General features: G+C 43.8%; 1 protein-coding gene across 2 annotated transcripts in view; it reads right to left on the reverse strand.

The window, feature by feature from the left end:
- rxraa (retinoid X receptor, alpha a) overlaps nt 1–25,080 on the reverse strand; it is a 117,903-nt gene that overhangs the window by 35,836 nt on the left and 56,987 nt on the right. For both annotated transcript variants that reach the window (XM_030064978.1, XM_030064979.1), the window contains exon 3: nt 9,644–9,882. In XM_030064978.1, the coding sequence (XP_029920838.1) occupies nt 9,644–9,882 (239 nt within the window). The remainder of the gene's footprint in view (nt 1–9,643; nt 9,883–25,080) is intronic.

Here is a 25,080-nt window from a genome sequence, read left to right on the forward strand (position 1 = left end):
GAACAACATACACATAAATAGACAGAGTACCTACAGTATGATAACGTAAACATATGGCATGGATATCATTACAGCAAACACTGTGAGGTCAATGTAATGCTCATCATTAAGTGACTGGGCGATAAAAAACAAAGACCTACTTGTCCTTAGATCAGTAAAATATGTGATCTTCATTTTGCAGCAAAAAAAAAAGTAGCACAATCACCAAGCCAATGGCAATTAAATTCCAGGACATGAGCCTCCATCCTAATTATGAACTATTAAACAGCGTCCTTTGTAAATAACAGTTTACTGTAATGTGAAACCCCTGCCTGATCCTTTTATAGAAGAATATGCCAGCAGAACAATTGCCTGCTACATACTTGCATTTTCCTATTTTTTTTTTTTTTTTTTTTAGATTGCGCCTGAAAATCATATTCTAATCACAGCCTGAAGAAAATACAGCAAATGTAAAACACTGTGTCCTCATTACAGCCAAAAATCACTATGCTCTTATCTTCCAACCAGAAACTCAAAAGTGGTCTTCAGTGAAATAGAGCTGACTATTCCCAGGGCCCCATGGGTTCTGCACTATCAAATGGATTCCAATTTTAGCAGGGAAATTTTTAGGGTCAGAAGGATAATTGAAAACTATGTGGATTTAAATTGCCTCCATCCACAGTATACAATACATAGCAGTGGGTTAATTTACATGGTCACGATGCAAAAGTAGGGAATAGATGGGCTAACAGTACCACAAGACACTAGTAATTAAAGGACATAATGCTATACCTTATGGGAGGTTAAGAAATGAATTCTGATGAAAAAAGGCAGCTGATACTTAACTGGTCTTCATTAGAGAATACAAATAGTCATTTGCTTTAAATAGCAGCTAATCCTTAGCTGAAAATAAACCTTATAAACTAATTTTATGACAATCTCCTGAGAACTGAGTTGGTTTTGGTGCTTAGTTTGTTTACTCCCTGAGGGTGTGATGACATTTCTAGGGTTAACGATCCTCAAGTATGAACACACAAGGCTGAGAAAATAAAAATCATTTGGAGAAAACTATGTATGCTTTTGTTGTTGTTGTTGTTGTTGTGCTTTTCATTCCGTCTTCCTGTAAACTTCAGGATCATGTGAATGTGAAAAAAAACAAAACAAAACCTAACATGTTTTCTTTGTCAGAGCCTGTATGATAGCATCAGGCCAGGAGGCTGCTTGGCTCCTGTCAAACCTAGGTAAAACAGTATTAGCAAAAGTATTCTTAGCATTTGTTTTAACTTATTTGGAGTGCCAGATGGGTTGGGTATACTGCAACGTGACAGTTCAGACGTCAAAGTGAATCACAGATATGTATACAAACCTTTTAGGTACTTTCCCATGAATAACTATATTTTCTGGCAGTCACTGCTTTGCCCAACGTGGCAAATCCCAGCAACCATGGACCCACCGTGAACCCTAATGATTTTTATTTTTTATTTTTTTTACAAATACTATGTGGCTTGTTTTGCTCTATCTTTTACAACATATTCATCTAGCCTATGTCTAAGAACACTTGTCTTGGTTATTTACTTGACTGTTATTGCGAGACAATTCTGACCATAAGCTTATTTAAAGACCGACATGGTGTGCTTATACATATGCATGATCATCCAGCGATGAAACCAACGTTATGTCCATTGTCCATTAGTAAGTCCTCCAGCAATTAATTGACCAGCATTTCCATTGATGAATCCTGTGTTATCCAGTTATCCAATAGAAATTCATCCCACAAGTAATCCACTATGTCCATTGGTCACTAGCAAGTCATCTAGTGATAAACCAGCTGAGATTTCCGTTGTCCATTGGCATGTCCTCCAGCAATTCATTGACAAACATTTCCATTGTCCACTAGTAAGACAGCCAAGGATTAATTAATTTGTATTTCCATTATTACCTAGTGAGTCAACTGCATAGTATTTCCATTGTCAAACAGTATGCTAATCAGAAATCAATTGATTGGTATTTCCTTGGTTAAATGCTACACAATCCAGCAGTTAATCACCTAGAATGCAAAATACAATTTATTTACAAATATTTACACTATTGCTTCATCCTCCAGAAATTAATTATTTGCAATTTTCAGTGTCCAGGAATACGTCCTCCAGGATTTTCTCGCATTTCCATTGTCCACTAGTTTCTATGCATGTCCATGGTTTGTTAGTGCGTCATCCAGTGATTAATTTACTGGTAATTCCACTGTCCAATAGTAAGATACCCAGAAATCATCTCAATAGCATTCCCATTGTCCAATAGTGTCATTACTGACAAATAAGCAACTAATGAACTAACACTTCAACTTTCCAAGAACGCGTCCTCCAGGAGTTCATTAACTAGTATGTCCATTTCACTCAGCAATGAATCAACTTGAATTCCCAGGGTCCATATAGGGAGTGGAAAGTTTTCCCTTGTCCATTCGTATGTTATGTGTTAGTGGACTCATGTTTCCACTGTTGAAAGGCACTTCATCGATTATTGTTTTTATTTCCACAAAATCACTCAGGCTGATCAGCTGATATTCCCATTGTCAGACAGCGAATCAGCTGGTGGTTGACTGACAGGTATTTCCTGTATCGAGCCGTACACCAACCAGCGATTAAGAGGTTACTTCCTTTGTCCACCCAGCAATGAATTGACTAGCATTTCCATTGTCCACCAGTGTGTCTTCCAGTGGTAAGTCAAATATTATCTTGACTGTTCAAATGACTCAGCGAGTAATCGATTGGTATTTCCATTGTCCAATAGTACATCATTCAACAAGTAATCCACTGGATATCCATTGTCCACTTTCAAGCCATCCATTGATTAACAGACTAGCATTTCCATTGTCCACTGGTCCATCATCCAGCATCCAACTGGTAATGTCCATTTTCCAATAGTAAGCCATCCAGCTATTAATGGAATGGTGTTTTTGTTGTTTAATAGCACATCATGGTTGTTTGGTTAATGGTTAACTATTTTTTTTTTCCCTCCACTGTCCACTACTAGGGTACCAAGTGACTTACTGATTAAATTTCCCAGTATTATATCTTTCAGTAATTGAACTTCCATTGTAACCTACATTAACATTAACATTTTTCTGTTTGATGACATTTTACTTTGAAGTCGTAGATTACAAATGGCACTTACCTGCTTCTTTTATCCGTCCTATGCAAAATCCTATTTATATTTCCCAAGATAAATGTATGCATCCATTTATCTGTTCACCCTTTCTGCTCACAATGTTTAGTTCTACCATTATCTATTTTTAAAAAAACATATCATTTAGAACCCTTTTTAAAAGCTGCAAACATGTGTTACATAAAATCTCTAGAACAATCAATCATAATATAAAATTAAGCATCTTTAATTTCACACTTTTTTTGCTGTACCACGTTTGTATAACACTTACAATATTGAAAAAAAAACCCACTTTTTTTTTCATTGTGGAGATTTTCTTTTCAGAAGTGTGGGTTAGGATTTGTGTGCACACCCCTTATGAATAACAAAAACATAATAACATGTTTTCTTCTTCAGAAGGTGTAAGAAAAGGTTTCAAAGCCAGGCTGCTGCTTGCCTGTAAGTAATATTTTCAACCTTTCAACATGAATACAAAATAAATGCAGTTCATTCACACATTTGTAGTGTCAGGCATATTTTCAGTTACAGTGAAGTTACTCAATTAAAAAAAAAAAAAAAAAAAAAAGGAAAAAGAAAAACTTTTCGTTCAAAGCTGTCTTGTATCACCATACAGTATGTGGCAAACCTCACCCATCTGGCACTATAGCGGGCTAAAACAAACATAAAAAAGTATTTCCAAATACTTTTTGACCCAAACATGCCTCCTCTATCCTATCTTCTACTTCACTCCCATCTAGCTCACTTTACAGAGTGCTGGGAAATTTATGAACATTTATAAATGTGCATGTGTGTGTGTGTGTTTTCTTTCTTTTTTCCCCTGCAGTGCACACAGTGCTGTGGGAGAACTGTATCCATAGGTTCGTCAGGCCTGTGATAATGAACAGTAACTATAAACCTGTGTGTGTGTGTGTGTGTGTGGATGGATGTACACATGTGTATATGTGCCTGAATTTTGTGTATTTCATGTTTAATAGTGTGACCAACTTTAAAGGGACAGCTACAAGTTGCACCGGGTGTGTGAGCAGAGGGAAAAGTCAGTATTAGTTGCAAGCTCCAAGGCGACGGCACTGTCCATGTGTCTTTCAACAGACAGACCTGAATGGCTGTAAGATCACACCGCCAGACGCAATCACAGCCCCCAAGGCCTTATCTGAGGGTTTAAAATAAATGTGTGCCCCACAAGGCATTTCAATTGCAGCGTCTACAAGCTGCAAGCAGGGGATGTTCTCTGAAACTCAAACCTAGTGTTGTTCCTCCTCCAAAAAGGCTGGCGTTCTCTGTGGCCCCACACGTAGCACACACAGGGGGCCGCAGCAGTATTAAACTACATGTGCTACAACTAGATCAGGCCCAAAGCACTGTTCTCTGACAACCTGACTGAAGTATAGTGCAATTAAAGGAAATAAAAGGAAAATCCCACAGCCTGGCAATGAACACTGTGTTTCTGGTACCGTTTTGTTGTTTTGATGTTGTGCTTTTTAATCCAATGCTAGCTGACCAAAGTGGAGCCAGTTACATCACTGAAGGATCATCTCAGCCCAGCTACAATGCTGTTTGATACGTGATCCTAAATAGAAACGGTAGCTATCAGGTTTCACTGTGAACCCCTGAAAATAAAAGAGCAAGGGGTTCATTCATCGATTTGAGGCAATGTTAAACAAACACTCAGGGAGAAATCCAGCACAGAAAAAGGAAAGCACACTTCTTTCTCCCCTTAAAGTTCTGTTGTACCTGCAGCTGCTCTGTATGTGCATCATGTTTTTGCAGTTTTACCAAAGGAATACAGAATTACACACTAAAACTAAAAAAAAAAGCACCAAGAATGCACCAATCCCTGTAATTTTCCTTTAAGTAAAATAAAGTAAAAAAAAAATACTTAGGGGAACATAAGTTCATATGTAAGTGCTGTTACTCTTCCTTTCATTACACAGTCCGGAGGAAAAAGAGCAAACTGCTTCCAATTGCTACCTGGAGACAACTTTGGTGAAGAAATCTTTTCCCCCATCCATTTGAGGGGTGATTGACGCTGCAGTGAGCGTTAAGTGCTCTCCTGAGGCCCTACACACGGCCCCATTGTGTGCCCATTAGGGCCGTGCCACCATGATGTCATGCGGAGTGACTAAATTGAGGTCCATCAAAGACCAGAGCAGAGGAATGGAGCTTTATTACTCCCACACAGGAAGGGGCTGCAGTCCACTACTCTCTCTCTCTCTCTCTGTTGCTGCAGGCCCCCGCACAGCCGCGTGTTGTGTTTCAGTCTCCTAGCGACCCTTGCCTAAACAAGATGTACTCAAATCAGTACATGACATCACCACCACCGCTCATTTATAACTTATTAAGAGTGTGTTCCAGTTTCTTGTAAAACATTTACACCTTTTCTGCATTAGTGTTTCCTCGGTGTTGAACTCCAAAAACACTCAAGCGTTATATATATATTTTTAAGGCGGTGTTAGAGACACTGGAGGCCTGTTGCTGGTTTGGGATTCTCGGGAAGGTTTCAGTGGGAGAGTGGACGCCAGAGCGGTTGACTGAGCCGCAAAATGGAAAATGGAGTCGGCAGTGGCTGGGTGTTCCTGCCTGGGCCAATGATAAAGCACCCCTTTCAGCGGGAACAACAACCAGACAACCCTCGCCATTGTCATTGAAAGTGTAAAATAAGTCCCACCACTGTGCATAATCTCATCCAGCTGCCTGGAAGGTTGCGGCGTCTGTGATCGAGTGATGGTCTATACCATCAGTGAGTTCAAGACCACAGACACAACCACTGACTAGTCTAATCCTAATGGGCATGGCTGTGGCCTGGCACTGCCCCCTGACCAGACGCCTTAAGAGATGTCGCCCTGTCTCTTCCCTCTCAAAAAGCTCCAGAAAAGAGAAGAGTTGGAGACGACAGGCCTAATAACAGTGAAACCACTTCAAGAAAGACCGAGTATCTATTTCGCCTTGGAGAGGAATCCATCCTGTCAAAATATCTTGGCTGATGATCCGGGTGGCCCCCCCCTTCAGAACAATGCAAATTCTATCTGAAACAATACACAGAGCAAACAGCGGGTTGCACTGAATAAATGTCACTCTGAACAAAGACGCACTAAACTAGATGTTGCTGAGAAACGAAATGAAGGTGGACAGTGATAATACCATGCGAGCCGAGGCACTGTATGCTAACTCCACATTCGCAGTGTGCCCGGGTGTTGGGGACTGATCTGATCAGGCAGAACTGAGACTGTTGTTCAGTGAGAGCTGGCTTATGATTAAGGCCTGGCTCTCCTTTACATGTGGTTTGGCCGCTGGAGAACACAATGTTGCACTAAAGAAAGGAGCTCTGTCAAGCCTGTCCTCTCCTTTTATTCACATTGTTTTCATTTTCTTTGATTTAGACGATGGTTTACTTTCTGTCGATTTATTTGCAATCGTGAAACCGGTGATGGAGCAACTTAAGGAAACATTAGAATGTTTGTGTGTGTGTGAGAACACGCTGAAAGAGGAATGCAACCGACTTTATGTGTGAGAGATGTGTTTATGCGCTTGTGTGTGTGTGTGTGCACGCATGCACGTGTGTGTGTACACAGTGTAGGGGTGTGTGTGTGTGTGTGTGGTCGGCATAGGCGGGGGTCTTGTGCCGGTCTCCGGGAGGTTAAATAGGGAAGGGCTTGAGTTGTGACCTCGTTCCAGTCAAGTGCTCATGAAAACAGCAAGTCAGCCGAGTGTTAAAAGCAAGTGGCATCTGCCGTCTGACTCAAATCACGTTCCATCAGAAGAACCGCGCCTCATAACCGCAGGGTCCTGCACCATCTTTAACCCTTGAGCCACGCTCTCACACTAACTGCCAGCCTCCACCCTCACCAAGCAACAGTCATCGGTTTCACAAACTACCACCCTTAATAGCTAAAATCCTCAAAAATGGGTACACAACCAGGGCAAGACTCTTTTTTTTTTTGGTTTTGTTTGTTTGCTTTCTTGATCTGATTTTTAGGGGCCTTTATATTGTCGAACTATGAATAATGCATTTGTATTGCATATCAGCAAAACATCATGGATTTAACTTTCCCACTGCTGGAAACTGACTGCAGGCCCTACAGGAGAGCATGGTGCCAATTTGAGATTTTTACTACATTGATTGTTTTATTTTGAGTTGACACAGTGCTTTATGCGAAGTCAGCATTTTCTTGTACGACTGGAGGCATGGTCCTGGTATTTTCTGCTTCTTTAGGCTGTTGTTTTTTTTCTGTTCCAACACGGTTTAATTTTTTCTCAACCAGAATGTAGTGGAAATAAATTAGTGTTCGAAGGTTCCTGCGAATCACCGACAAGAGGCCCATGGGAAACAGCGCTCACATTCATGCGTGAATATTTGGCAACTCAATGAATGAAATCTGAACAGAGCGAATGCGGAAAAGGGTACTCCACACTCCCCGGGGCTTTTTTTTTTTTTTTTGCCCCTTCACGTTTTAATTTCACTGGCATTCCATGAAATTTCAAGGGCGTTTTTTGGCCACGAGCCTCTGTTACTGTTACTATCGGGGCCAGAAATGAACAGCTACCGTACCATTATAAAATCTAGCGCCATTACTGTCCATAAATCAGCCATCTCCCCAATATCACATAGATTCATCCCTGCAAACAGTAGCTAGAACTCAAGCTCTCCTTTCCTTGCCTTTATTTCCTGCACCTTTCATCACTGTAGGCACGGCCATAATTAGCACATGCCTCATTCACCCCAGAAAGAAAAGTAGCACCTGCTCTCTGCACAGCTGTTTTAGCAAAATTAGTGATATGGTGGTGTTATTTTTTTATTATACTAATTTATGTCAAATCGCTGTACTTGTAAAAATCAAGAGCAAGTTAAAACTTAAACTTGTCCCTCAGCATTCATAAATCACTGAAAATATCCTCTCATACATTCTTTCGAACTGAGACGGACCAAGCTGAATCAACAGTAACAGTTGCTACCTAAACATTCAAGCTGCATATAACGCACTCAGCTCCAGGATGGAGATGGCACTGCACAGATGAAAGCGTTGGAATTAAAAAGCGTAAGGGGAATCAGGGGGTTAGGGAAGGGGGCTTTCTAGCAATGAACGATTCTGGCCGGTTTCTGAAAGTGCCCTTAATCCACACTTAACTCCATTACATATGGGACACTTTCACTTAGAACGCTGTGATAAGCCCAACAATAGCTAGGAAAGCCCATCCCAAATAGCATCACGTTGTCGACGCCCTTTAACATAATTATCAACAAACACAAAAAAGGGATGTTTCTGCGTTTTGGGGGAAAATGTTTTCAATTTTAGATATGGCTCCAGACGGAAACTGGGCCACGGAAGTCTTTGATGTCTTAATTGTGAAGGGTTTTTTTTTTTTTTTTACAATACCAAAGAAACTAGGGCTTATTGATGGAACAAAAACGATGGGAAAGAAAAAAGGAAGAAGAGCGAGGAGAGGGAGATTGCACGCAAGAGAGAGAGAGAGAGAGACAAGAAATAAATGTGCAAACAAGAAAGGAAAAAAAAGACAGCAAAGGACAGAGAGAGGGAAGCAGGCTGAGAGTAAAAGGAAGAAAGCGGGACATGGTTTGGAGAGAGTGACAAATACGCCTGCGATATAGGCGGATGAGTGACAAAGCTGAAGTACTATGCAATCCCCGTTGAATAGGCATTGATTAACTATGGCAAGGGGTCAATGCAGGGCCTCTGTCTGATGTCTAATGGGGCCTGGCTTAGGGAAATTGTGAGTGTGTACATGAGTGTGTGCAAGTGTGCAAGTGTAAATGAGTGCAATTTGAATTTCTGAGATATGCGAGTACAGTTTGCCAGACAAGACACACAAAGTTTCTGCCTAGTTGGCTGAGGACAATTGTATGCATGTGTGTGTGTGTACTGTGTGTGTGTGTGTGTGCATTTATGTTGGTGGATGTGTGCTTGTTTAACAGTCAGTCTATATAAGAGAGTAGCCCAAAAATCTAAAACATTACGCCCAAATGTTTGACTCCTGTGTGTTCATGTGACAAGTAAACCATACAAGATACTGCTTATTGCTGTGTGTCAAACAATGTTAAATACATTATAGGCTTGTATGATAGTATTTGGGCAATTGTGCAATTTACTACAGCTGTGCACATAAAAATCAATACAACTGAGAATCACGTTATTTTTTTTCTCACAATGTTGCATTGATTCTGTAGCCATTTGTATCATTATACACCATTTATGCACTTTTATGTGCGTTTTATATAACATTTACATTATAGTTCAGCATGTTAAGTAAGTGCATTGTGCTAATTCTGTTTTAATAAAATGAAATGGGGAACTGTATGCTGTTTTGAGTCATTTGATAGACAATTGTTGTTTATTTTATTAGTTTACCCAGGTATAGGCGTATTGTGACCCATGTATCATGATACGCATTGTGCAATGCAGTCCTTGCCAAAACCCACTCAATGTGCGCTCAGAAGAGGGTGTGTGTACCTGTATTTTCACATGTGTAAATCTGTCTCGGGCCTCACCTGGGGGCTAACGCTGGGGCCGTAACCCATGCCGGGTGAGGTCATGGAGTGGGGGCCCATGGGTGAGCTGATGACGGAGAAGGGTGAGCCCAGGCCATTCATGGGCGAGCTCAGTGTGCTGATGGGAGAGTGCAGAGAGCCAGAGGGCCCCATGGAAGTTGGACTCAGCAGGGAGGGGTGCATGCCCCGGTGGGATGTGGGTGAGCCCAGGGGTGAGGACGTCACCTGGCCCGATGAGTCTGGAACGAAAATGAGAGGAGACGAGAACAGACGTTATCACTGTGCAGCTCACTGTGTAAAGCTTCGTTTGGAAAGTTTATGCTGATTGGTCATTGTTGATATTTTCATCTCTGTTTTCGCTGTCACTGACATAGCTTCCTGCAACAGAATCATCGGTGAAAAAAGAAATATTTTGTCAACACACTATGATTTTGAATGCTTCAGAGGAACTTGACTTCACTGGCTCAAATTGCTCTGACAGGTCAGTGGAGTGGGGAAGACAGTTTCATCCATGTATACAGGTAGATATGATATAACAATACTGCTATGCAATTTTAAAATCTTTCATCAGTCTATCAAAAATGTAACAGAAATAACTGAATATACAACTTTGTGACTGCTCCTGAAAAAATACTCACACTTGATAACTACAAATAAATAGATATGATCATATGAATCATATTACAGCACGGGCAATACAGGGAAAGTATTCCATAAAAACATAAAACTTGAAATCATCATTTTAGATGCCACAACTATTTTGTGTTAATTAAAGGATTTTCCACATTTCAGGACACACAGTTCAGGAAAAATCTGGATAAGTGGCAACCCTAATTGCAACATAATATCTCGAAAAATCGTGTCTCTAACCCACACATTTACATTCCCTGAGAGAGTTTTTCTTTTTTGCAGAGGCAACACCATGTAAATGAACAACAGGACTGCTTCTTCTTATAGGCCATTGAATATCACAGACACAGTGGCAGCTTCGCCCACTCTTGTGCTAAGATTGTCATGACTCTAATTGAATTTACAGCCCCATCATAATTGCCGCCATCGTTACACAATACCAATCGCTCCACAGTGACAATATAAGTCATCTGAATATAGACCGTTGGCTTGGCAGCCGATGCATTATCCTCAATAGGCTGTGAAAACTGTTTTGCCATAAAGACAATTTTCTTCACATCTTCTTTTAAGAACTCACTTATTCATTCTGCCATCTGTCACAGCAGCAGCAGTTTCTGTGCAGCCTGAGTCTGCGCTGGCCTGCTGGATCCCTCCATGCCTGTCCAACTAAAGCTCACACATGAGCACCTCCATGTTGGCAGAGAGACGACAGGCGGCAGGCTGTGTACATGCCTGACCTGACCTCTCTGCATGACTGCTGAACTGTATATTGAACAGTGAATCCTTCTTTTTTTCTTACTCGCTTGCTCTCTTCCTCAGGCCGCACTAAGCCGGGAAATTCGAAAACACCGTTTCTAATGTTCCGTCCACACAACACCTCGATGCGTTTCCTGACCATTTCCAAAAAGTGCACCGTTCACACTGACGCGCCCCAAAACGTTTAAAGGCATATGTAGGTTTGTTAAAACATCGGCCTGTACATGCTACTTTTCGCCATATGAAGCCATAAAAAGACACTCGCCCACATCAGTTGCTTCTGTGATCGTATTTTGAACACATTATTTCAGTTTCAGTCACATTCCACATTGGATGTGTGTAAACTTGTAAACCGAGGCTAAAAAAACCCAAATATAACATAAATGTACTTTAAAGTTATTTTAAAAAGACAGAAAAAAGAAAGAAATAGCAAGTATGTGGCTGTTTGATCGTATAGCCATTTTTATCCCTATTTAGAATAGAAAATAAAAGCATGAGTTCTGCACAGGCAACATAGGCGTCCACCAGTAAGACACGATCCTATTGGTCCAAATTTTGCTGTGCTGAGAATATAAACCAAGCATGCCGGATGACTTGCAAGAGGCCATTCAACACAGTACACAGCCGGGCAGAGAGAGAGAGAGTGCATTTCAACCTTCATGTTTTGGGTTAAAAATGAAACTCTGTTTGCGTAACGCATTAAGATAAGATAAGATAAGATAAGATATTCCTTTATTAGTCCCACGGTGGGGAAATTTCCCGCATCACAGCAGCAAAGTGGATAGCAAGATACAAAGCACAATTTACACAATAAAGCAATATAAACACTGTAAACAAGGAATGAGCAATATAAACACTGTAAACAAGGAATGAGCAATATAAACACTGTAAACAAGGAGTGAGAAAAATACTCTGTGAACAATTGAACCACAGAAGAAAAAAACCCAAAAACCTGGGGAACAACACACTCCGGAGGTTCAGGGTTAGTGTGAACCCATGAGACCAAGTGGCAGAACCTGACTCCCGGACTGGGTCTCAGGAACTGTCACACTTGATCCTGCCTTATGGGATCTCCCCTTCCCTCCCGTCTTTATGTGTGTGCAGTAGTGCAGTGTGCGTGTGTGTGTGTGTGTGTGTGTACGTGGGTGGGGGGTGGGGGTGGGGGGGGTAGTTAAGGTGCTGAGAATGTGCATTCTAGTGCAGTCAGTGCAGTCCTGGAGAGTGTGTGGTCTACTGGGAGCAGTGCTTGTTATAGAGTCTGACGGCTGCAGGAAGGAAGGACCTGCGATAGCGTTCCTTCACACACTTTGGGTGAAGCAGTCTGTCGCTGAAGGAGCTCTCCAGTGTAGTTAAAGTGTCCTGCATGGGGTGGGAGTCGTTCACAATCATGGATGACAGCTTAGCCATCATCCTCCTCTCACCTACCACCTCCACTGAGTCGAGGGGGCATCCCAGGACGGAGCTGGCCTTCCTGATCAGTTTGTCAAGTCTCTTCCTGTCAGCCGTCGAGATGCTGCTCCCCCAGCAGACCACTCCATAAAAGATGGCTGATGCCACCACGGTGTCATAAAAGGTCTTCAGGAGTGCCCCCTGCACTCCAAAAGACCTCAGTCTCCTGAGCAGGTAGAGTCTGCTCTGGCCTTTCTTATAAAGTGCAGTTGTGTTGTGGCTCCAGTCCAGTTTATTGTTCAGGTGAACACCCAGGTATTTATAAGATGTCACCATCTCAATATCTGTTCCCTTGATGTTCACCGGTGTCGAGGGGCAGAGTGCACGTCTGCGGAAATCCACCACCAGTTCTTTGGTTTTCCCCGCGTTGATCTGGAGGCAGTTCCGCTGGCACCAGTCCACAAAGTCCTGCGTCAGTTCTCTGTACTCTCTGTCGTCCCCCTCTGTGATGAGGCCGACGATTGCAGAGTCATCAGAGAACTTCTGCAGGTGACAGGTGGGTGTGTTGTATGAGAAGTCTGCAGTATAGAGGGTGAAGAGGAACGGAGCCAGGACCGTTCCTTGCGGGGCCCCCGTGCTGCAGACAACCGTGTCGGACACACAGTCCCGGGTCCTCACATACTGTGGACGGTTGGTGAGATAGTCCAGAATCCAGTGTGTGAGGTGGTGGCCCACCCCGGTGTGCTCCAGCTTGTCTCTCAGAAGTACAGGCTGTATGGTATTAAAAGCACTGGAGAAGTCAAAAAACATGATTCTCACAGTGCTCCCAGGTTTCTCCAGGTGAGAGAGAGCTCGGTGTTGGAGGAAGATCACAGCGTCATCCACCCCAATGCCAGGCTGGTAGGCAAACTGAAGTGGATCCAGTGATGGTCCCACCAGGGGGCGGAGATGAACAAGGACCAGCCGCTCCAGGGTCTTCATCAGGTGGGATGTTAGCGCCACCGGCCTGTAGCTGTTGAGATCCTTGGGGTGCGGAGTCTTGGGCACAGGTACCACGCAGGATGTTTTCCACAGCTGTGGCACTCTCCTCAGCTTCAGGCTCAGGTTGAACATGTGCTCAACAATCCCGCACAGCTGATCTGCGCAGGACTTGAGGAGTCTGGAGCTGATGCCGTCTGGACCTGCAGCCTTTCTTGTCTTGATCCTCCGGAGCTGGTTTCTCACCTGGGTCGTTGTGAGAGACAGGTTGGAGCAGGGGGGCTGTGTGCTGGAGGGTGTGAGTGGGGGGGTTGGGTTGATGAGGTGAGAAGTGGGGGGTGGCTGAGAGCTGAGTGTTGTAGAGGGGGAGGGGGAGGGAGAGGGATTTGGGCAGTTAACACTGGGTGCAGAGAGGGGGGGCTGCAGCATGGAGGACTGGGCTGGGGGAGGGGCAGATGACTGATCAAATCTATTGAAGAATAAGTTCAGATCATCAGCCCACTTTTGGTCCCCCGTAGCTTGGGAGTCAGGTTTCTTGTGGCCAGAGATGGTTTTCAGGCCTTTCCAGACTCCACAGACATCTCTCTGCTGCAGCTGATCCTCCATCTTCCTCCTGTAGGTGTTCTTCCCCTCTCTGATCTTCCTTCTCAGCTCCCTCTGCACAGCCTTCAGCTCGTCCTTATTTCCAGACTTAAAGGCCCTCTTGAAAATAAGGACGAGCTGAAGGCTGTGCAGAGGGAGCATTAGATCGAATGGGAATGAAACTTGAAAATGAGTGAAACTGAAATAGTCAACATTCAAAGTGCGATCACAGAAGCAACTGATCTCGGTCTGTGTCATTCTGTGGCGTTATACGGCAAAAACGTAACCAATGTTTTAACACATTTCTTTAAAATCCCCTATCGAGCATGCATAGGCCTACACACCTGACCTGCGCATATGCCACATATGCTCAATACGAGACAACACCCTGAATCACATGCCAATCCTATGTCATCATTTCTGAAAGCGCCATTTTCCCTGTACAACAACACGCCGTTGAAGAGGGTTTTCACGGATGGGACACACCGGTTTAGGCCAAAATGAAGAAAATATGCGTTTTCAAGTTTATCTAGCTTTGCGCGGGGATTGTCACTCTCTCACTCGCCTTTGCAGAGTTTCCCACTCCGCAGGTGCTTCCCCGAGGGATCAACGGTACGAGGATGGGACGTGTACGGTGTAATGGGAGCTGATGACTGGGGTTGTGACCCGAACGGGATTAAAAATGTGACCTTGTGCCACAGCTGAGGAGAAACCCGCGGCGGGGTTGAGGTGAGAGAGACAGGTTCATGTGTGCTGTCTTTGTGTGTGGGTTTCTCTCTCCCTCTCTCTCTCTCTCTCCCTCTCCCTCTTTCATTACCCTGGGCAGCCAGTCCATCATGTCGTTAGCTGTCAACACAGAAGATATGAGAGAAGGAGGGGTGCAACTAAAGCGACGAAGGAGGGAGCTGTGATATGTCACTGTGGATTTGGTGACAGGCCTATATACGCCCCGATCATGATGACTGCGTCTCCCCCTCCCTCATTGTCTCATCTCTCTCTCTCCATTTACTGTAATCTCTCTCTTTTTTCTCTTTGCCCACTTCCTCTGCCACTAACTCCACACAACGATCAGCTGACATAAGCAAGCCTCCTTCAAGTTGTTTGTCCTTACGTGTCCTCAAGTTTGTTTGTGACGCCACAACCTTGATATCCCAGTGGCGCGGACCTCAAGATGTTACATAATAGGTGCGAGTCTGGCTCGTCCATCATACCCTTCGTTTCATAAGTGTCCAGGTTAGTCTGTTTCTGTGCGGTGGAATAAAACTGATGGATGGCTCAATTAGCCGACGTCTGAGAGTAACGAGCCCGGTTAGGAGCACTTTTCCTGGAGCGCTTTGTCTCGATCCCAGCTGACAGCACACATTTTTTTTTTTTTTTGTTTGTGTTGTGGGCGGGCGGGATGTATGGTTTTTGTTTGTTTGCATACTTTGTGGGGTATTTCTGCGGCAAAATGGTTTGTAAAAGAAGGATAAGGAAGGGGGGGGGATCTTTGCACTCTTTCCCCCATATCAGCAAGCCTCAGAGCTGCAACCTAGCTGCCAGCTCAGCCAAGCCAAACACATCCTGTACATCCTGCTTGCCTCACGAGCACTTCCTGTAAGCGCGTACACACACACACACACACACACACACATAAGTCTGGGCCCCAACCTTTTAAAAACAAACATCCTTCTTAATAAAGGGCTAACAACAGCTCCTCTTCTAGCTATATTAGTTCTATGTTTAATCCTCCAACTGATACCCCTGGAGCTTCTATCCCTATGATTACATTTAAAAAAAAAAAAAAAAAAAAAAAAAGCACCCACACATAATTCCTGTAAGAATAAAAAAAAATAAAAAAAAATGCCTTCCTGAGTCAACAGTTCCCAAAACCCATCTCCAATTGGGTTTTAATTCAAGCAGATAAAGCGAGTAGTGTATTAGGATTGCCAATCTGTCATTGTAGGTCTCAGTAGGGGGGGGGGGGGGGGGGGGGGGGCTCAGCTGACCCAAACTCGAGGTGGATGACAGAGACAAGCTGGGAGGTAGATCAGACACTTAATGTCTCTTTCCATCTCTCTCTCTCTCTCTCTCCCTCTCTCTCTCTCTCTGTTTATCCCTCTCTCTGGGAGAAGGAGGACGAAGGACCAGAGGAGGACATTCACTGAACAACTCCTTCCCCGAAGATGATGAGCAATAAACGTGGTTAGTCATACTGTATGTGAATGACCTTATCTGGGTTAACTTTCAGAAAATATAGATATCTTGCAGTACAATATGTCAGTGTGTGTGTGTGTGTCTGTGTGCGTGAGTGTGTGAGTGTGTGTGTGCATACACATTTATTCTTGTTTGACTTGGAATGCCAGTGTAGGATTACAGCAGGATGAAAGGGACTCTATCCTAATCCTCCCCAAAGAGGAGAGAAGCGGAGAGGATGTATTTTTCTAGAGTTGGGACTGATCCGATCCAATATCGTTATCGGGTGCCGATACTGACGTAATTCACTCACTGGATATCGGACTGACATTACCGATACAGATTTCATAATATGATGTTTTTTCTTAATCACAAATATGTAACATTGCAACTTTAAGCCCATGGCCAAAATGTCATAGATGGGCAATGAAAATCACATGCAGCTGCACGCCGCCGGTTCGCTGTTCTCACCACATCCTATGTGAAGGGATAAATTGCATTGGGCTGACCTGCAAACCTGTGCACTGTAACCATAACAACGACCATGGCAGCTCAGCAGAAAAGCAACACAATCACAGCACGCGCCATTAAAAAAAAAGTCCAAAACGTGTTACAAACTTAAAACTGAAGAATTTGTCTACTAGCAAACATCGTAGTTGGTTCTGGGCTGTGGCAGAAGATCCATGTAACAGAGGTGGAAGATCATCAGTTCAGTTTAGCTGTGGGAGCAGGAGCGGCAGGAGAGCCGGGGTACATCCTGTGCTGGTTTCCAGATGTGAGTTTAGTGAATGTCATCACTGGATGGTAGACCTAGACATAACTTTGTTCGAAGAGGCGGGCGTGCAGGTGCACATGTGAGCACGGGCATGACTGCATCCCTATTGGCCCCGCGTTACTCCCCTGCCTGCCTCTCACTGAAAATGAATTCAAGTCAGGCGATTTTTGTCGCCCATATAAAAAAAGGCCTTTAATCTGCAACAGACTGAGCTAGTAAGAGTTGGCTGAGAAGTGCTGTGTGGTTTACTATAGCCTCATAATATATAATACCACCCACAACAATAAGAGTGACAGTAATGACAATAATAGTAATATCCAAGACAAAAAAATGTTATCGGTAGTGGTATCTGGAAAAAGTTAATTGTTGCTACTTCCCACACATTCACACTTAGGAGGTGCTCGGTACAACCACATTCTGCACTGCAGGCCACTGAGCACCTCCAGTGGAGCAGCTGCAGGGTTAAGTGCCTTGCTCAAGGGCACATCAGCTATGAGATGCCTCGAGATAACTTCTGTTGTGATTTTTAACGCTAGGCAAATGAAACTGAATTGAAATTGTTCATTCCTTCCTCCCACCCAAAATTTTGCCTGTCTAGGGATCGTACCGGCAACCTTCCAGTCATCAGTCCGCTCCTCTAACCTTTTTAAGCCACGGCTGCCCACTTTCCAGCCTGTATTTCTTCATGTGCCAGTTTTGCCCTAACCTGTCCAACTGGAAAGCGAAACACGTTTTACAAGCAGTCTGAGAAAACAAGGCACGCTCCAACGGACATTTATACTACCTGCAAAGTGCATAAAATAAATACGCTCACAAGATTAGATAAGAGTGTGTAAAAAGCAAATCAGTGACTGTGGGAAAAGGGGGTGGGGGGGTGGGGTGGGGTGCGGGGGCGGTGTGGATAAAAACGATTGCAGCATCCAAAAAATGAGTGGCAGTTGTCCAGGTTCCCTGCGTGCCAATGTAAAAGGTTGACTCATGTTTTGATAGGGGATGAAAAGTGCTTCTAATGCTTTGTCGTTTCCAGCCGCTCTGGCTGCCTCTGCCTGTTGGTTGGCCTGCATTGCCGGGCATACAAAAGCACAACTGACAGCTACAAATGAGCAAATTAGAGCCCATCTTACTGGCAGTTGCCGACAGAGCTCCACTACTAAACACACAGGCACAAGGGTCTCTTATTTCTAAACAATGCCGCTCCCCCTCTCCCTGTCTCCTTTCTCTTGTTCTGCTGTTGGGTGTGATTACACAGTGGAAATTTGCCAATTTGTGTTGTGACTGGGTGCAGTTTAGAATATGATAAGGGGATGAGACGGGAGCGAGTGGATGGGAAGAAAGGGGTGTTTTGTGGTCTCTACAGCCGTGCTGAATCAGTGATACCACTTCCCTACGGACCACACCAGAGACTGTACTGTAGGGTGTATCAGTCAAGCGGACCACGGGGTGAAAGGTCGGGGTGAAAGGTTGAGGGCTGTGGGGGCCTCTGTAACAGTAGGATAACAAAGCAGTAGGGGCCTGCTGCCAGAAACCTGACTGCATGAGTAACGCCGACACTTAAAAAAGAAACCGGCTGCATTTATAACCCGCAACCCCCTTGTCTTTATCTCACTTTCCCTCTCTCTTTCATTCCCCGTTCCTCTGTCTTCCCCGGCCTCTCTCGGTTCTGTGAGTTGAATGGGACACTGGGCCCGACCGCTAAAAGGGTACAAATTTGTTCGGTCTCTGTGGAGCTGTTACATCATCCTCAAGGCAGGCAGAACCAAGAGACTTAGCATTCCTGGGAGGCAGAGAGAGGCGAAACAACAGCCCTGATAGTCCAAACCGCTCTGAGTTGGCTCATACTGTTTGTGACAGGGCTGCGATCATACACATGGGACAGGGATAGTTTCTCGCTAAGTAGTCAACCCCCACCAATACAGACCACGGAGATGTGCAAAATTACAGCTCTAAGCTATTATGAATTGTATTATTGTGCCATTTCCTCTGAATTAAGATGTTTTTTTTCCTCTATTACCAAGAACATTTCTTTTTTTTGTTCTCAAGACATCATTAAGTGAACTCTACAACCAGGGGGCGCTGTTTTCACGACTGCATTTAGAACTACAACGCCTCTTTGTCCTTATCGGCTTGCTGTGCACACAATTTTGTAAAAAAAAAAAATTCAATACAATGCTCGACTATGTGCTGCTCCATCCCATAAGTCAGAACCACGGTGACATTTTAGGGCTTTGCAGTCTTAGTGCTGATCAGGCCGAGTGTACACATTTGAAAAGTTACTCTGCACAGGCATGGTCAGCGACACTTAGGCTTCCTTTACGACTTGAGCTCAAGAAATGGCTTTTTATCTTCGACACTGAAAGAGCTTTTATTTTTCACGACATGTAATGCATACTGGCAGAGCTTGTGATGATAAAGCCTTTTGACGTTATGCTTTCTGCATCTCTGCAAGTTTGAATAACCCAGGGAAGAGTTACTCATGGTTTCGGCTTATGTAACATGGGGTTTAAAATAAATGCCTTTTATCTGGATTATTGCAGTTTTCACATTTAACTGTAGATACGAGGGAATGGAGCCTTAAACATCATGATATCAAATCGCTATCTTCTCAATATCAGGGTATTTGGAAAAATCACTAAAATGTTATTGTAATATCAAATTAGGGGGCACCTACCAATTACAAGCTTGACTCTTCAAGTGTCCCATGTTCTTCCCTTGACTTCTACTATCATATACTGGGATTTACCACCTCATGCATTGTGTTGTTGTATCTTTTGCTCCACTTCTGCACTGTCAGTTTTGTCCTCCTTTCTCAACAAAAAAAACACACACACATGTATGCACAAGCATGCATGCCAGAGCACTGACACCACACACACACTCACTCATTTTTCTCTGCATCTAACTCTCCTCCTCTATTATTCAACTACGAGTGCCACAGGGGAGATTTAGTGGAATGCGAGGGCGGGGGATGACGCGACAACGGAAACAGAGAGCTCTAAAAATCCCTGCAAATCACATATGTCCAGTTGCCATCCTGCCTTTATTCTGTACTCCCATGATCACAGGAATTGATTGTCAATACCCACACATCACAACCCAGCCCATTGACTAGTTTGCTTTCACAAATGGACGCATACAGCAATGCCAGCTTTCAGCTTATACCCACAGCCTCTCCAAACCACCCTCTCCCTGGGCCCTCTTAGATCTTTTACTACACACACACACACATACAAACACACAAAAATATTTTTGAGTAACATTCAAATAGGCCCTATGCAGAAAGAGTCATGTGCTGCCTTGCCTGGCAGCACTTGATTCATGTACACACAATGGGTTTTCCATACCACCCTGTTGGCAGCGGGTCAGTCCAGGAATGATGCCATTGCTGAGGCAGCAGCCAGGAAAAAAAGGATAATTTCATGGACCGACTTTGCTGAAACAACAGCAGTCGCGAGTCACTCGCACCTCTGCTGCAGTGCATTAACATACAGTGGCTCCTCTGAGAGAGACACAGGAGGATGAGGCCTTGGCCTGTCAACAATAACACAGGCTTGTTTCCCTTTATTTGAGGTGACGAGCAGATTTTATTATTCACAGGGATGTTTTAGGGAGGCAGGTGAGCCGGTTTGAAGCACACACACACTACGAGCCGCGTTCAGGATGAAACGCTCGTCATTAGCATTTCTCTGGGAGTTTCGGATGTGTTCAGAGGAAGTAGAAGGAAGAGGAAGAGATTCAACAAAAACCCAAGAGACTCAGTAAGTTGCGTAAACCCAGGGCCCAAAAATAACACTGGAGCCAGTAATACAGCTTCATTTTCAGTTTTCAGTTTTTGCCACTGGTATCTACATCACCATGACAACGACAGACTGACACCTTACTCTGTCTGGAAAGTACAGCAAAATAAAGGACACTTGGACAGAGAAGCCGCAGACCATGAACCTCTATGTGAATTTCTGTGTGTGTTTTGACTAAGCAACTATTATTTGACATTTGTTATTATTACCACACTTGCTATCTCCCTTTTTTTTTCTTTTTTTTTTTTTTTTTAGCTTTGTGAGCATTATTTGAGTGCTCTATGTGTGTGTGTGTGTGTGTGTGTGTGTGTGCGTACATATTTGCCCATTAATCAGGGAATGTCTCTCTCTGCTGTTTTGGACTATATAAACAGGCTAATCTGGTCCCTACAGTTAAGGTCCAGAGAGTAAATATCCCAGTCTGACGTGTTTACTCTACTGCTGGGGGAGAGGTGGTAGGAGTGTGTGTGGGTGTGTGTAAGGGGGGTGGGTCACTGGGGTGGGCAGTAGGAGCTGAACAGATGCTGCAGTGCATCAGGGCCACATGAGCTGGGCACAGTTCACATTGCACTGTAATGAAAAACAAAACAAACAAAAAAAAAGTGATAAAATGTTTAGTTCTAAAGTTCCACTTTCCAATTATTTATGCAGTGGTGAGTTGATGCTTATTCGTCCTGTTATGTATGTGCAACTCCATCTCACATATTATCACTGCTGTGGATGACATTACATTTAGTTTTAACACAAGAAGCAGATGTTCCTGTGTGAGCTTATGAGCGTACCAAAGAGTGCACTAACATGAAATGAAATAAAATAAAACACATAAACGAAAAAAAAAAAAAAAAAAAAAAAGTAATCTATTGATAAAGCAGCAGTGGGTACACTGTATGACAAAGGGTCCAAAGATTGTCTGTCTGCCTTTGCTGTTTTAAAGTGTGGTGGGGTAAAGACAAACGCGAACACGACATGAACTCTTTACTGCATGTGGCACATTCCATCTCCTCAAAATAAGCATGTCACAGGACAAATTTGAGAGCGCACAGTCACAATAAAAATTCAAACACGGACTGACTCGGACAACTGTAAAACAATGCACAGAAGTCCCAACGAGGAATAAATATTTTCTGCACTGGTAAAGCCAACATATTCAGTACAATGGGATTTATTCTGACAGTGCGGCCAACATTTATTCCTTGCTGGATTCTTTTTTTTTTTTTTTCCAGGCTCTAGTCCGCACCTCAGATTCGACACCATGAAAAAGAAATCACACATTTGCTTAATAAGAATAATAATAAAAATTGCCATTTCACAAAAGTAGTTTTTTTGCTCTCTGTACTCCCCATGCTTGCTGTGCAATTCAAGATACACTGTGGGACAAAATTATATTCCACATATACAAGTTCCACTCAAATTCTCACCGTTTTTTACTCGCTCTCATTACTTTTCGCTGAGGAGGAAAGGGATGCAGGGGAGATGAAGAAAGGTGTGAGGAAATAGGTAATAATAGGGACAAAAAACACCCAGCATTTTATTCACAGCTACTACCTGTCAGAGAGGACCAGACGGTGCGACTGCTGTCATGGAAGCTTAAATGAAGAGATTCTTCTCTCACTATGTCCCTCTCTAACTGTCCCGCTTTTCACTCTCTATCAAGGTCTCTATCCTCTGGCATCCATGAATCAGCTTGTACAGTGAAAGAGGGAACACAAGAGGAAAGGGGGGAAAAAAGCCTTTCCATAATGCAGGATAAAAAAAAAAAAAGAAAGAAAAAAAAAAGCAGGCCACCCATACCATCACAGTAGGTGGCCCTCTAACAGCCATCATTTGATACACATTGTTGATAAATCACCATTCCTTTTTTTTTGTCAGCTGAAACAACTGCCTTCATTAAAGACTTAATTCTTTCCCTCCCTCCTCTCTCTCCCTCCCACTCTGTCTTTCATGCTCCATTCTCTCCCTCCCTTTTCAGCTCCTGGCTGTGATATCATGGGGATGAAAGTGCCATTTCCTGGGGCATGCCAGTGCCCTCGATGACTCCGAAGTGTCTGAAGAGGCCATGGAGACACGGCTGGCCACGGCTAGGTGCCAGATAAGCCACAGATTACTGGCACTATCGCTAACTGTGGCCTGGCTGCCAACACTCTGATCTGCTGATATGGCCTAATTGTTCTCTTTAGCTCCGAGGTGATACGCCATCTCTCCCTGCGAGCTCAAGCCAGACCGCCGGCCTGCTCGCGAAACAGCACTGAGTGAGACGAAGGGGGAGCAGATGCTGCCGAAAGTAGCTTCCTCCTCATTCAGGCTGGAGAACTACTCTCTCTATTCAGCATCAAACATCAAACACGCTGCTTGTAATGTTCTGGCCAGGCTTCTAAAAGGAGATTGATCTGAGAGAGTCTGGAGAGAGGCCAAAGGCAGTTTGACCAACATCTGATAGAGCAACTGCAGAAAATAAACCATGCAAATCACAGAGGAGAAAGGGAAAATCGGAAAAAAAAAAAAAAAAAAAAAAAAAACAGGGTGAGAGAGCAAGTACGAGAGAGTAGGAGTTACAATGAGAGAGGCAGACTGTGAAAGGGGATTGAGAGAAAAGGAGCGACTGATGATCACATCCGTTGCCTGTGACATGCTTTGCCTGGAAGGGCAATATATCTCTTTTGTTGCAAGAAAGCTCTTCATACAGACAGGTGATATTAACAGAGAATGGGAGTAAGGTGCATTACAATACAGCAGTACACATTGATTTGTATCTTCTTTTTTTTTTTTTTTTTTTCAAACTGACACCGGCCCCATGTTCCCTCAATCCTGTTTTCCCTCAACGTTAAAGAAGAATGTGCACAAATGCCCACAGCGGTGTTATATGAACAAAAGTGCCTAATTGTAAGTGCATGTTCCGTTAATAATATCTGAAAAGGTGTTAACAGTCAAAGATGCTTCCTTATTCAAACACACTTTTAATTAACACTGCAAAACTTTAACAAAGCTGGCAGGACCAACATCGTCTCATATGTAACACTCAAAATTAGCAACATATGCAATCCTATGTTCCCTCAACATGAAAAGAAGGATAATGTCCATGTCTTCTGGTATATTACTGAAAAGGCGTAATCTGATCATACATGTTCATTGAATAATATAAAAAATAGTGAATGAAAATATTGACTGAATGTAGAGCCTTGGGAGCATTGACACACTGCCCTTTCAACTGGTTCTAACGCGTCTACTCAACTACTCTGACTGGTGAGGCATCGGCGGATTTCAGCGAGAGTGAATGGCAACCGGCAAATCCGCCGCTTCGTCTTACATCCCTTTCAGAGAGGGACAAAGAGAGATACAAACACCAATAGATGGAGAAAAAAAAAAAAAAAAAGGAGAGCGAAAAGACAGAAGCCAGAGGGAGAGGGCATTTACGGCAAATGTACCACGCCGGCTGCTCTCCGGTCAGTGGCTCATCTCGGCGGCGGAGTCTGACAATGACGGTTGATTACAGCGGCGGCAAGATGTGGCATGGAGTGGTAATTACCACCGTAACCTGTGGAGCGGCCCTCATGGGAGGAAGATTACATCTACACCTGACGCTCGCCTGCTCTCTCTGAGGGTCCATTACCTTCTCAGCAACACGGCAGCCCAGCAAGTGGCGAGAGAACGCAAATTTAATAAACCTCGGCGCCGTAAAGAACAACAAGCTCTTTGAATGGCTTTAACGAGATGCAGCGGAGGGCTCGGGGAGGATAAAGACTGTTTTTTGAAGTCCGCAGACGGATGATTACGTGAGAGCTCCGACTTTGCTCGTTCTCTTATCCTCGTAAAACATTCGCCGTCGACGAGATAGGCAGGCTTGTTTTCCGTTTTACAGGGCCGGCTTCAATCTATGAAGACCAGAGATCACATATTAGTGTTGTTAAGGCCCTCGGAGCTGTCGTGTTTGAAACTCGTACGCACCCCAGTAACCGGGGCAATGCAAGCCAGCCAGGAAGCTATGATTCAATGTTGAGCTTCCTCTTTTGTTCGGCCCAGAGATGAAAATCACAACACAGGGCCTTATCTGGCTCGCTCAATGCCAAAACACACTCGCAGGCACATGGCCGAACATATGCATACACATACAAACAGAGAGGGAAAAATACACACGTACACCCGGGAAAAAAAACACTTGCACACAGAGTTAGATGTATTTGATCATAATTCGGCTGCAGCAGCTAGTAAGTAACTTGACAACTGCTTTTGATTAACCTCACATCCATTCGCAGCTTTAATGGCAGAGCAAAACACCGCAAAACAGTGTCAGCATGATAAAGTGTCCGTGCTTACTTTGTTATGTGTCATCCAACAACGTGGTTTGGCGGGTGCAACCGATG

This window comes from Myripristis murdjan, chromosome 12, assembly GCF_902150065.1.
Source record: "Myripristis murdjan chromosome 12, fMyrMur1.1, whole genome shotgun sequence".
Taxonomy (NCBI): domain Eukaryota; kingdom Metazoa; phylum Chordata; class Actinopteri; order Holocentriformes; family Holocentridae; genus Myripristis; species Myripristis murdjan.